General features: G+C 35.9%; 1 protein-coding gene across 1 annotated transcript in view; it reads left to right on the top strand.

Moving 5' to 3' along the window:
* Window positions 1–3,912: 3,912 nt before the first annotated feature.
* THSD7B (thrombospondin type 1 domain containing 7B) overlaps window positions 3,913–12,972 on the top strand; it is a 901,933-nt gene continuing 892,873 nt past the window's right edge. Inside the window, exon 1 of the mRNA XM_027835643.1 lies at window positions 3,913–4,051. Within this exon, the coding sequence (XP_027691444.1) occupies window positions 3,913–4,051 (139 nt within the window). The remainder of the gene's footprint in view (window positions 4,052–12,972) is intronic.

The following is a 12,972-nucleotide window of genomic DNA, read 5'->3' as shown; positions in this document are numbered from 1 at the left end:
TATAGTCATAGACCTTTTCTTTCTATTCCTTCAAACAGCAAAGAGAATGCCTTAAGGGCCTATATAAGTTAATAAAAAATCTGTTGGATTAATTAATAAATAGGTTGATAGAGAAATAAGCTGACACTTGCATTCTTAAGACCCTCTGAGAACCTGGGAAACACCACTAGGAACCAAAGAGGTATCAGTCCTAGATTGAAGGTCTGTAGAGAAGTGGTAGTGTCCAACTTTCTAAATTAACTATGAGAAATGAATATGGAACAGATACAGGGCTGCAGTGGTAAATGTTTAACAAAACTAGAATTTGAACCCTGGTCCTTGTACTCCAAAGCCAGCTTTCTTTCCATTGCTCAGGCACTTTACCTACCTCAATTATAGGAAGGAAAGAGGCAGGAAACAGTTATTATCAACACCTTGCTATAGCCTATTATCAGCCCCTCCCCTGAGCTAAATATATACAGAGGACAAAGGGTAGAATTCTCTCAACTGACATATGGTAAAATGAAGAAGAATGCAAGTAGGGCAGACAGAAGAATAAACATGGGAATTCAATTTCAAGAAATCTCACTTAGCTGTGGCATACTGGCCAACAATGACTGGCATCTTTGGAAAATGATGGGTATTTGTTTAATAAAGGTTCTGTTTGACCTCTTAACTTTGAAATACAATAGTCACTGAAAACACTGGTCATTGCTAGAAACCAAAGAGTCTTTTACTTTATTGAGCAAAATTAACTTGATTATGTGTCCTAGTAGAAAGGAATATCATCCCCAAGTCATTTTCCTTTGGCTATGGATTTTTTTTTTTACTTATGATTGTTTTATAAGCTAGGCAAGGTAGTGTGGTTTAATGTCCAATAGAATGTTGGACACATAGCCAACAGATCCAGTTTAAATAATACTTTAAACACCGGCTAGGTAATCACAGTAATTTAACACCTTGCAACTGCTGATGCCTGATCTATCTACTATTTCTTAGGTTTATTATGAGAAAAAAATGCTTTCCAGACCTCAAATTACTATAGATGTGCTTTTTTCCCTACAAAGTGGGCATTTAATAATTATTTATTGAATTTTGTATGTGTGTAAATATGAGTGAACAATACATGATTGCATATAGTCTCTTTTGCAAAATTTAGTGTTCTGAGAAGACACTTCAAGTGAGATATTATAACAACCTTAATATGGGAATGATTTAAGAAGAGCTAAAAAAAAAGTTCCCACCAACTGTTCCCTGATTTTCATGCCATTTTGGTAACGACCAATATCCCCTCTGCTTTCTCTATTCTCAGATGTGTTGTAGCACTGACTCACACCTTCATGGCTGCAAATATGGATGAGACAATGATTGAATATTTTAGTTTAAAAGTCCTCTCATTGTAGGCAGGGTGGAAGAAGAACTATATCACTTGCATTTTAGAGCTTGAAAGTCTATACTTTGAATTTCAAAAAAAAATCTACGGAGTGGGGAGGTTCTGATGAGTAAGTAAGCATGGCAAGTGGAGTATTTGAAAGCAATACTTGTTGATAATTGTCTTGTAGATTATGGAGAACTGATCCCACTTCAATCACTTGCTAAATGAATGACCATGTAAATCAATTCACTTCTCTGAGCCTCCATTGCCTGATGGGTTAAATAGAGATAATTCTTTGATGACCTTCAAATTTACAGATTTGTTGTGAGAAAGGTTCTCTGCTCTTTTTTACAACACTCTGTAAATATGAGCTATTAATATAATTCTATTAAAATTTTGAAGATATAAACTTATCATGAAATCCACCTCTTCTGCTTCATTAAGATGCTCAGTCTATGTTAGGGGACTACGACCTGTGTCAAGTCCTACTAAGCTAGAAGGGCTGCAATTATAGGTCCAGTGATGGCCTATTCTCTCTCTGAGGCTCAGCCTTACTACATGATAAAAATATTCATCACTAGGTTGCTTGAGGATGATGAATTTTTTGTCCATAGACATTCTTGGACGTCCTTTACTAAGTGATAGAAGGGTTATACTAGTGAAGGGAGTGTCCACATCAGCAAAATCACAGATTCTATGTTGTATTAAAATAAGCTACTTCAAAAGAATTGTCTGTGTTGTGGTACCCTGAACAAAAGAAATCTGTGAAAATGGTGTGACTTTGATGAACAAAGGTATCAGTCAGCTTCCTGAAATTGAAATAGTCCCAATAAACAATGACTATTGCAAGAAATTAAATTTCATATGTTCTGTCAAATATCAAAACTTATCATTAAAAATATAAATGCATATATACATATCAGTCAGTCAGAAAACACTTATTAAGTGCCTAATATGTGTCAGGCACTATGCTAAGTATAGAGATAGAAAAAAAGGCAAACAATAGTCTGCTTTCAAGAGGCTCATAGCCTAATAGTGGAGACAACATGCATATACACACATACATACCCACACACACACACACACACACTCGTATATACGTATATTTACACATATACACTATATTTACATACACATGCATATACATTTGGGTGAATATATATACATATACATGTTTATATTTAACAAGTTTAATTTTAATTTAAATAAATTTAATACTAAAATTTAATAAATATTTAAATATATCTATAAATATGCATATATAAGTGGAATTGGAGATAATAAAGAAAAAACACTAGTATTAAGGAGGATCAGGAAATTCTCATAGAAGATGAAATTTTTTACTGTAATTTGAAGGAAGTCAGGGAAGCTAGGAGGTAGTGATAGGAAGGAAGAGAATTCCTGGCATACTAGGCCTATAGGAAATAGTCAGTGAAAATGCCCAGAGTTTGAAGCTGGTGCAAGAAACTATAAGGAGTCTAATGCCACTGGATAGTAGATTACATGGTGGAGAGTAAAGTATGAGACTAGAAAGGTAGGAGCAGGCCTTTTGCATGCCAAACAGAGGATTTTTTATTTGATTCTAGATGTCATAGGGAGCCACGGGAGTTCATTGAATGGGAGCGGGGTGGTGACATTTCAGATCTGAGCTTTAGGAAGATTAATTTGACAGCTGAGTAGAAGATGGATTGGAGTGGGAGTGACTTGAGACTGAGGCTGGGAGACAAGCCTAAAAGCCTATTATGGCAGTCTAGGTATGAAATGGTAAGGGCTTGCATAAGAGTGATGGCAATAGAGGAGAGAAGGAGAAATACATAAGGAATGTTACAAAAGGTAAAATCCACAGGCCTTGGCACTAGGTTAGATATAAAGAGTGAGAGAGAGTGAGCAATTGAAGATGCTACCTGGGTGGTGAGCCTGAGTGACTGGGATGATGAGGGCACTCTCAGCAGTAATAGGGAAGTTTGGAATGGGGGAGGATTTTATAGGGGTAAGCAGGAAAGATAAGGAACTCAGTTTTGGACAGGTTGAGTTTAAGATGTCTGTAATACATACAGTTAGAGAGAGGCAGTTGGAGATTCACACTCACATACATACACACAGACAAAGGCAATGTTATATATTGGTAGAGAGCTGGCTTCTGATCCAGGAAGATTTGGGTTTTAGCATCACTTCTAACAAATATTGCCTATGGAATCCTGGGCAGGACAGTACCTCTCTCAGTACTCAAGGCAGCTCTCTAAGATGATAAATTGCCGACAAGGTGTCTGACTGCTTTGTTGAGGAAGTTCCTTACTGGGAGCTCCCTTCACCAATGAAATCACAAATATAGTCTCTATACCTATATTATTTCAATTAACTTTCATGGAAGTGGAAAAAAATTGAAAAGGTTATTTCTGAAGTTCTAGTGCTTAACTTTTGAAGTGATGAGATAGAGGTTTTCTCTAGTTTGCATATATATGTATAGCTATATCTAACTATGCATTTTCTGATCTTTACATATTTTTCTTTCTTTATTATAGGAATAGGGAAAATAAGAGGCCAAAAAAATCTGAAGAATGTTTCCAAGAGTCAATTTGGCTGTCATACACTGGGTATCGAAGAGCATGAGAAAGCTCTACCTTTTACTTTGTTTCATACTGCTCCTAACAACTCATTTGGAAGGCAAAAAGAATAATCAGTTCATCTGGAAACCAGGTAGGAATGCTCATGCTATTCTTTTAACACATTTCTTCCCCCCCCCCCCTTTTTATTCATAAGGCAAAAAAAAAATGCAAGTTGCTGGTTTTAGTTTGGCAATGGTGTAATGTCTCCAGAGGCCATTCCGAGAATCCTTTTGCAAAGTGTGGAGTTGGTGTTTGAGTATAATTGTTGTGAACATCACAAAAACATCCATGTATCCTTCCCTGTTTCCTCTGTCCCACATCAATCCAGAAGTGATACCAGTTCTGGACTTTCATATTGCTGCCAAGTAAAGTTATGATTTCCATAGCTATGTCTCCTTCTTTGTCAAGGCTTTCCGTATTTCTCTGCACAGAACAAACCATTTATTGCAAAAATGACATCTGAATTTAGCTGACAACCTCTTGCTAAAAGTTCTTTGGACCAGTCATGCAGATTTCTTTTAGAGGATACCCTAGTTAGATATTTATTATTAAATGCTTCCCAGCAGACACTCCACAGTACCAGGTTTTGCACACTGAAGAATTGCTCTTTCAACATTTCTTGTTAGTTATCCCTCTGAGAGTTGAACTGTAACACCAATGTGTTTTGAGATGATTAGTTTCAACATTTATATGGTTTTTATTTTATATATATATATATATATATATATATATATATATGAGTGAGGGCTTTTTTTAAAAAAATATTTTGAATACATGGGAAGATAGACCAAGATTGTGTTCTGGAATAAAGTTTAATTAATTTGTTAATGTAAAAAATTCATTAACATTTTACTGGCTTGTTAGTGTGGTTGAGAAAACCCAAACAACTTAGATATTTGAACTTCTTATACTTTCATCTGTTCCAGTATTTCATTTGTTTAATGTATCTCAATCATATCTATTCATCCCCTTTTCAAACATACATATTTACAATAGATAACTTGGAAACTAAGAATGTGATATGTCATAACTCTGTGGTTCTTGAGATTTGGTCTTTATGTTATAGCCTATAAATTAAACAGACTGTAAACTTATTTTGTCACCATGGAAATATTCATGAAAGTAATATTTGTAACATTTAAATGACTTTGCAAAAATAAAAGAGTGAATTATGCTTTAAAATATATTAACTGCTAAGCAAGCACCATTAAAGATACAATCTGGAGGAAATTTAATTGCATTTAAGCCCTTATAAATTAATTTAATTGTCAACTGTGATATCTAATTAGTGATTTGTGTATTTTCTCCCAGTAGTTTCCACAACTTTGCAAACAGTTCTAAAAGTAGAGTATTGCCTGACTGTGAATGCTGCTGTTTTGTCTAAATTATAACAGACTGAACATCTTATTAAATATAAAATTATAAACATGTCCATGTCTGTGTAAAAATGACATGACACTACGCTGTTTTTTTCCCCTCTACTAAAATTGTCCATGGTGATTCTGTAACTCAAAAGTCTACCAGTGGAGCCCAAGTTCTGGTAAATCCTCACTATTCCAGAAAGTGGATGCTAGGCAATGGGGACTTGTCAGTTCTGGGCTAGCTTAGGTAAGTTAAGAAAAACATCACCATAAGTTTGATTACAGGTGACCTGGTCACAGACATTGCTTCTGTGGAACAACAAAGTCTGAGAAAGTTCAGGCACTAAAAGTTCTGGGTTTAAGTCTTGTAGGAGCCACAACTGCATTTGTCTCAACAAAATGAATTAGGTTTGGTTTTTAAGTCAGAGGATCTGGGTTTGCAGCCTGGAACTATTTCATGTCCCTCTGTTTGATCATGGTTAGTGGGCTTCATTTTCCTTAAAACTCATTTTTTTTCTCACTTGAAAAGTGAGAGGGTTGGACTAGGTTATGTCTATGGTTTCTCCCAGATCCAAGTTTGTGATCCCATTTCCCCTCCAAAAATAGGGTTTGCAAACTGTCTTTGGGCAATCTGGTAAAGCACAGATGATAGTGATGATGATGATGATGATGATGATATATCAAAGCATATATGAATAGTCCTTTAAAGCTTGTAAAGTACTATATGTAGTACTATATGTGTTTGTGTGTATGTGTGTGTGTGTTGAGGCTTGCAGCAACCCCATGAGATAGATACTGCAGGTATTTATTTATTGACTCCATTTTAGATATTCCTCTCATACTGGCATCCTAACTACACTAGTCGTCTGTTTTCATCTCTCCCATGAAGTCAGCTGCAGTGCCAACATCTTTGCCTTAAATGTAGAAAACTGACTCCCATATTTCAATTCTTGATCGTCACTCTCATTCCTTATCTTGACATCTTAGACTAAGTGACTAAGTGTAAGTGGACCTTGCAATAAGATATTTCTTATTTCTGATAGTGCTCATTTCATTTAAACCTAAAATTTCATTTAGTGTTATCCAGTGAATATTATTATTGGCACTTTGGGAGGTTTTTTTTTAATTATTATCAAATCCAAAGACTCAGAGTCCTATCTACTCTAAAAGTTGAGTTGACTTCTATGAAGAACTGATAAACTCTTATTTAGAGATTCTCTGGGTTAAGATTGTATTGTCAATCACTTAAAAAGTTTGTTCATTTCCTCCTTTTCCCTTCTATCTAAAGGTTAGATCTTAGTAAGCCTCAGCTAACTTTGAAACATTCCTAGGTATATCTTAAATTCAGAAAGAAAAAAAAAAACAGTGAATAGATGAGTAACAAGTGAGTGAAAGACCATGTAGTTAAAGCAATTTCCGTTGATAGAAAATTTGTGTTTAGCCATAGGATAATATGAGGATCATTGATCTAGCAAGACTGTTGAATGCCTGTCAACATTGTGATGAGTTCCTGTGAGCTATATGCAGTGTCAGGCAATCTGTCATCCAGGCAGAAGAAACAGAACCAGGTCAGCAAGAGTCCTGGATAAGAAGTGATGTGGCTTCTTGTTTTGAGTAAATATAACTAATCATTTTCCACTGTACAAGGGACATGTGCAGAAGATGTCTTCATAGGGCTCCAGGGATCACTAATATCTTCAAATCCTTTTCCAAGCACAAGTATTACAGAAAACTGTAAAACTTAACATATTATAAAAATGTTAGCAGTCATTCCTGTGTTATAGGAAGGGGAATTCATTCCTACTCAAAAGTAATTTGTAGCCACACAACTTCTGACTAACCCTGTGGTCCAGGGTAACAAGAGCATTATTATACCCATTTTGCAGAAAGACAGCATGGCATACTAGACCTAGATTTGAATTCAAAGCTGGAAAGACTTGGGTTCAAGACTTCTGTCCGACGTATTTTGGCTGTGGGACCCAAGGAAATTCACTTAACCTCTCATTGCTCTAATCAACCCTTGAAGCTGATTAATTATAGAGAAGACATTAACTTGAATTAATAAAGGATGTTTCCCTCTGGGAGATCCCTATAACAACAAAATAACAAGTCAAGTCCCTGTTCCATTCCCTTTAGAACAGAAAAGTGAGGTGACTTGTTTTGGGTCATCCAGCTAGGATCATACAGATCTGGTTATGAACCTAGGTCTTTAGCTCCAAGTCAGGCAAGCATTCTATTATATCATACTGTCTCTCTAACACTTTATAAAGTTGTCCTTTTATGGAAAAATACCTTAAATTTTGGAGGCCCAGAACAATCTGAGTCCAAATCTCAAATCAAGCACAAACTAGGTTCATTGTTTTTAGTGGAAGTAGTGAGCATACTGATATGTCTTGGTGAGGAAGGAATATTAGTTCATATGTGGGTATTTTTTAAATAATAATGATCTAAACCTATAGGTAGAAAACCCCTATTAGTCCATTAACCATTGAATATGAATTACTAAAGCTGGATGAAGAGGCAAAGTTAGGGGATTTACCAACTGACTTTGGAGAGTACTCCCACATACAGAGAGTACTCAAAACAAAGAAAGCTGTGGGAAGGTTCTCAGTCAAATTGTCATTTGTGTAGGAGAAGCATAACCAGGTCAAGAAGAGCCCGAGAGTCCAGCCCAAGCAGTGAGGATGACTGTAAGTCATCATCATCAGTCAGCACTTTCCATTTTAACTTAATGGAGGGGAGGGAGGGAGCATGAGCAATGAAGATATTGAGGCATTTTTATTAGGCTGTGGGATATGTTGTGAGGTTCTTAGTTCGTGGCAGATTCTGCTTGCTGTTTATTTTTCTCAAAATCCCTTAAAAGATGAATTTGTAACACTTGACTATGGCCAAAGATAGTAAGAAGAAGTCCTCTGAAATGGTGTTTGTTGAGTATCTATGGGAAGTCAGTCAGTACCAGAGTAAGGGACTCCAGTCTTTCTTCTGGGTCACCTTATACCTGGACTTTATTATTCCCTAATACATACATACATGCATACGTGCATTCACACATATTTATTTATTTTACTGTAAAAAGAAGTTAAGTTTCAAAATTCTCCCTCCTTCTCACCCCTCCCCTAATCATTGAGAAAGTAAACAATATATCAATTATACACGTGAAATCATGCAAAATATATTTCCATATTAGCTATGTTGCAAAGAAAAAGCAAGAAAAATAAAGGAAAAATTATACTTCAATTTCTACTCAGAGTTCAGCAGTTCTTTTTTTGGAGGTGATTAGTATTTTTTTCCTAAGTCCTTCTGAATTATCTTGGATCATTGTATTGATCAGAAGAGCTAGGTGTTTCAGGTGATCATCATTACAATATTGCTGTTACTGTGGATAATGTTCTCCTGGTTCTGTTAACTTTTTCAAATCCTACTACATTCCCCACAGAACCATGATGACAAGTGGTAGCCATTTAATAGATATTTGTGGAATGAATAAAGTCTGGAATTTAAATTTTGTGTAGGTCATTATCCAAAGACCCATAAGAGAAATAACATTATGTCCAAAGACAAAAATAATTTAATATATCTTTAGGAAAAAATAAACTACATTAGATTAGGGGGAGAAATGGGTTTTGAGGTCACAGAAAGCAATTTCTTAAATAATATAAATCTTAAGCATGTTCTAGTAATGTGTTACCACATACCAGCATATTCTGGTAATACATTAACACATTCAGTTCAGTATTTTCTAGGGGTGAGATTGAAAAAGACAGACTTAAAAATATTACTTTATAATTTTAAATTTGGCCTTGCATGTTCAGGCTGTATATGCATTGGGCTGTTGTATGCTTTTGTAAAACAGAAGAGAAAAAAGAAGTGGGTTGGAAAAGGGTTTGCCTGTATTCATAAATGGGCCCAAATAATTACACTGAATGTTATCTAGGTGCTGAAGATTTCTCTCTATAGGACAGACCTTTGAAAAGATGCTTACACTGTTACTTGTAAATTCATTAAACCCTGCTCAGTCAATAAATAATGACTCAGGTAAAAAGAAAGATTTAAGTTCTGAGGGTAAAGTAAGTTAAAATTAATCCTTTATTTTTTGAAGGGAAGAGATATTCAAATGACATGGAATAAGAAACTTCTTCCCCACCCTCAATCAGTTAACATTTTATTAAAGCTTGAATCATCCACACTTCCCTCCTATCCTCGCCTTTGCACTGGAAGCCCTTTTTGAAATGTGCAGGTAATCTAACATTTAATAAATTAGGAGGGAGGAGAAATTCAGGAGGCAGCTAATTGTTGTAAGTGTAATATAAATTCATAAAATGATTCACCTAGGCATTTAATTAAAAATAAATAGCTTTAATAAATAGCTGATATCTGTGTATCTTGGGGGAGGAAAAGCAATTGGTCTCATACAGACTGCACAAGTAGCATTGAAGCAGTATGAAAAGTGTAAAGAGATTGAGTCCTTCTAAAGCTTTTACACAACATGTTATTATCAAAAACACTGGACTGACAGAAGATCTGGTTCTAGTTCTGGTTCTGCTACTTATCTCCTATCTGACCTTAAGAAAGTCCTGTAATCTCTCTGAGGTTATTCACCTAATCTAAGACAGGTTTGTGCAGGTGTGAACTCCAACCAAACCTATTGTTAAAACTTTTGTGTGAGCATTTGCGCCTCAGAAATAGCCAGCTACAAAACAACGCTTGATATATTGTTTGATTCATTGTCTAGATTTAAGAAAATGTTAATGATAAAAGTGTTCACATATATATATGAATACCCTTATACACATATATAAAATGTGTGTATACACATACAAACACATGTATGTGTACACACACATGCACACACATGTGTGTGTTTTCCCCTCTTGAATGCCCAGTTATTAGGTATTTACTAGCATGCTCCTGTATTGCTTTATAAACATTGGTTGAATTCAATATAGTTGTAGTACAAGTTTCCAGGAATGAAGTTCTCATCAGACTGGAGGCCCATTAACTGTAGGGTAATAATAATAATTAATAATAATAGTAACAACAAAAACAGATATTTCTATAGGACTTTGCAGAGTTCTTGGCATCCATTATATATTTTGAGTCTCACAACATCATTATCCTTGTAATATAGACTATAGGACTATCGAAAACCTCCATTGTACTGGCAGGTTGGGGCTCTAAAGGGTGGTTAACTATTTCTCCCCTCAGTGTACTAGGGAGAACCCCAAGGTTTCACCTCATGCATTCCCACCCACCCAAATGTGCTTCTCCCATTGATTATCAACTGCTACCAAGAGACAGCCAGATCTAATTAGTTTGAGGTAGTGGCATAAGTGGATAGTTTCAGGCTTGGAGTCTTGTGTGACTCTGGGTAGTTACTTAACTTCTGCCTACCTTAGTTTCCTCACCTGTAAAATGAGAATAATAATAGTGCCTAACTCTAGGGGTTGCTATTAGGATCAAATAAAACAATCTTTGTCAAGTGCTTTGCAAATCTCAAGACACTGTATAAATTATTGTTATTCAGTCATTTTCAGTTGTGTCCAACTCCATGTGACCATATTTGGAGTTTTCTTGGCAAAGATACTAGAGTGGTTTGCATTTTCTTCTCCAGCTCATTTTACCAATGAGGAAACTGAGGCAAACGGGGTTAAGTGTTTTGCCCACGGTCACACAGCTACTAAGTGTCTGAGGCCAGATTTAAACTCAGGAAGATGTCTTCCTGATTTCAGGCCTGGTAATCTATCCACTGAGCCACCTAGCTGCCCTCAACTATATAAATGCTAACTATTAGTAGTGGTGGTGGTGTTGAAACAAGTATTTACTAATATAAGAACAGTTTGTACAAACATTGCTTTCCCCTCCCTCTCTTCAAGAGTCTGGGACATACTCTTCCTCAGGTATGTAGAGAGTGTTGAGCTCAGCCTTAGAGATCATGTGTGGCCACAGAGTAATTAATGGTGACTATGGAATGGAAGTCCTTTTCTCCTTTTGTGCCATTCTCATGGGGTTTGCTTTAGGCATGATGCAGCTTTATGCTGGCTCTTTCTAACGTTCTCTAGCTGTTTTTCCTTAGTTTGTCTAGATTGCCTTAGGCTCCTGTTGCCTAAGGTTCCTGTTGCAGATGCTGCCATCAGCCATTGCTGTCCCAGAGACACCTATGGAGTGCTGAAACATCTTTAGACCCTTCAAAGTTTACAAGGTTATGCACAGAGACTCTTCTCCTCATTCCCTGCCCCCAAAGTGATTCCCTTTTAGGGGTCTGACTGGAACTTCTCTTGCCTGGAGGTTGGCAGCAAGCTTGGGTGCTTAGGCTCCAAACTGGGCTGCTGTTTTATAGCAAGGGTGTGACTTAGTTTGTTTTTTCCATCAATCCAAATATATTTCCTATGTAGAGGTATTTCATATTACCTAATGGCTTTTATTCCTTCCAAACTGATTAAGGACTTCCCAGACCTAGTTTAACGCCTTTGATTGATTCATTGATTGTTTTAAGAATGAGTTCTCATGTGCTTAATGTAGTTACTTTAAGTAGAATTGACTCTCACCAAATGGGGATGAGAATATTTGTCTTGATATCCTACCAGGGTTGTTGTAAAGATTGTATGCATGCATGCATGCATGCCCGTGTGTATGCACACATATATGTTTGTATATGTGTATACATACGTCTCTATATGCACACCCATGTGCAATACATTTTGCACACATATTGTATAGATATGTGTACATATAATATACATGTGTAAATATACATATGCAGATGTGTATATGTGTATACATACAGGTATACATGTATACATGTGACAGCTAAGTGGCATAGTGGATAAAGCACTGGCCCTGGAGTCAGTAAGCCATGAGTTCAAAGCTGGCCTCAGACACTTACTAACTGTGTGACCCTGGGCAAATCACTTAACCTTTGTTTGCCTTAATCCACTGGAAAAGGAAATGGCAAACCACTCAAGTATCTTTGCTAGGAAAACACCATTGACATCATGGGTATGCTATAGTCCATAGGGTCATGAAGAGTTGGACATGACTGAACAACTCAACAACAACAACAATATGTATACACACATATATTATACATGTGTAAATAAAGGGACTTTGAAATGTGTAGACATGTATACATATACATATACACATACATAAACATATACATGTATATATGCAAGATAATTTTGTGTTATTTGTATAAGCTCAGGACCAATACATGTGTAAGCTCAATTTTTTTTAAAAGCCCCATATCATGGAAAAATACATATTCGATAAAAATCCCAAAGTTATTTCACCTACTTGGCTTTGCCTGTTAATAACCTATTATTATATATTTATCTTTTATCCAACAAGGATTTATGAAGAAGCCATAGTACAGAGAATTCTACTAGAATTAACAGGGGACAATGAAGAAAATTTAGGAAATTCAATTTAGGAAACTATTATTAACTACTCTGTGCAAGAATATGTGCTAATGCTGCTGGGAATCACTTAGAAAAAACATTTCTGACTTCAGGGAGTTTGCAATCTAGTAGGGCTGTGAGGTCTCCAGTTTTCCTGAATATTAGTACTTTCTCTCTGTGTGTATTCTATAATTTACCCTTTTTAAAATCTATCTATCTATCTATCTATCTATCTATCTATCTATCTATCTATC

Source organism: Vombatus ursinus, unplaced genomic scaffold (assembly GCF_900497805.2).
Source record: "Vombatus ursinus unplaced genomic scaffold, bare-nosed wombat genome assembly UNPS02014816.1, whole genome shotgun sequence".
Lineage (NCBI taxonomy): Eukaryota > Metazoa > Chordata > Mammalia > Diprotodontia > Vombatidae > Vombatus > Vombatus ursinus.
Note: the sequence above shows the minus strand (reverse complement) of the source record. Positions and strands in the feature narration are given on the sequence as shown.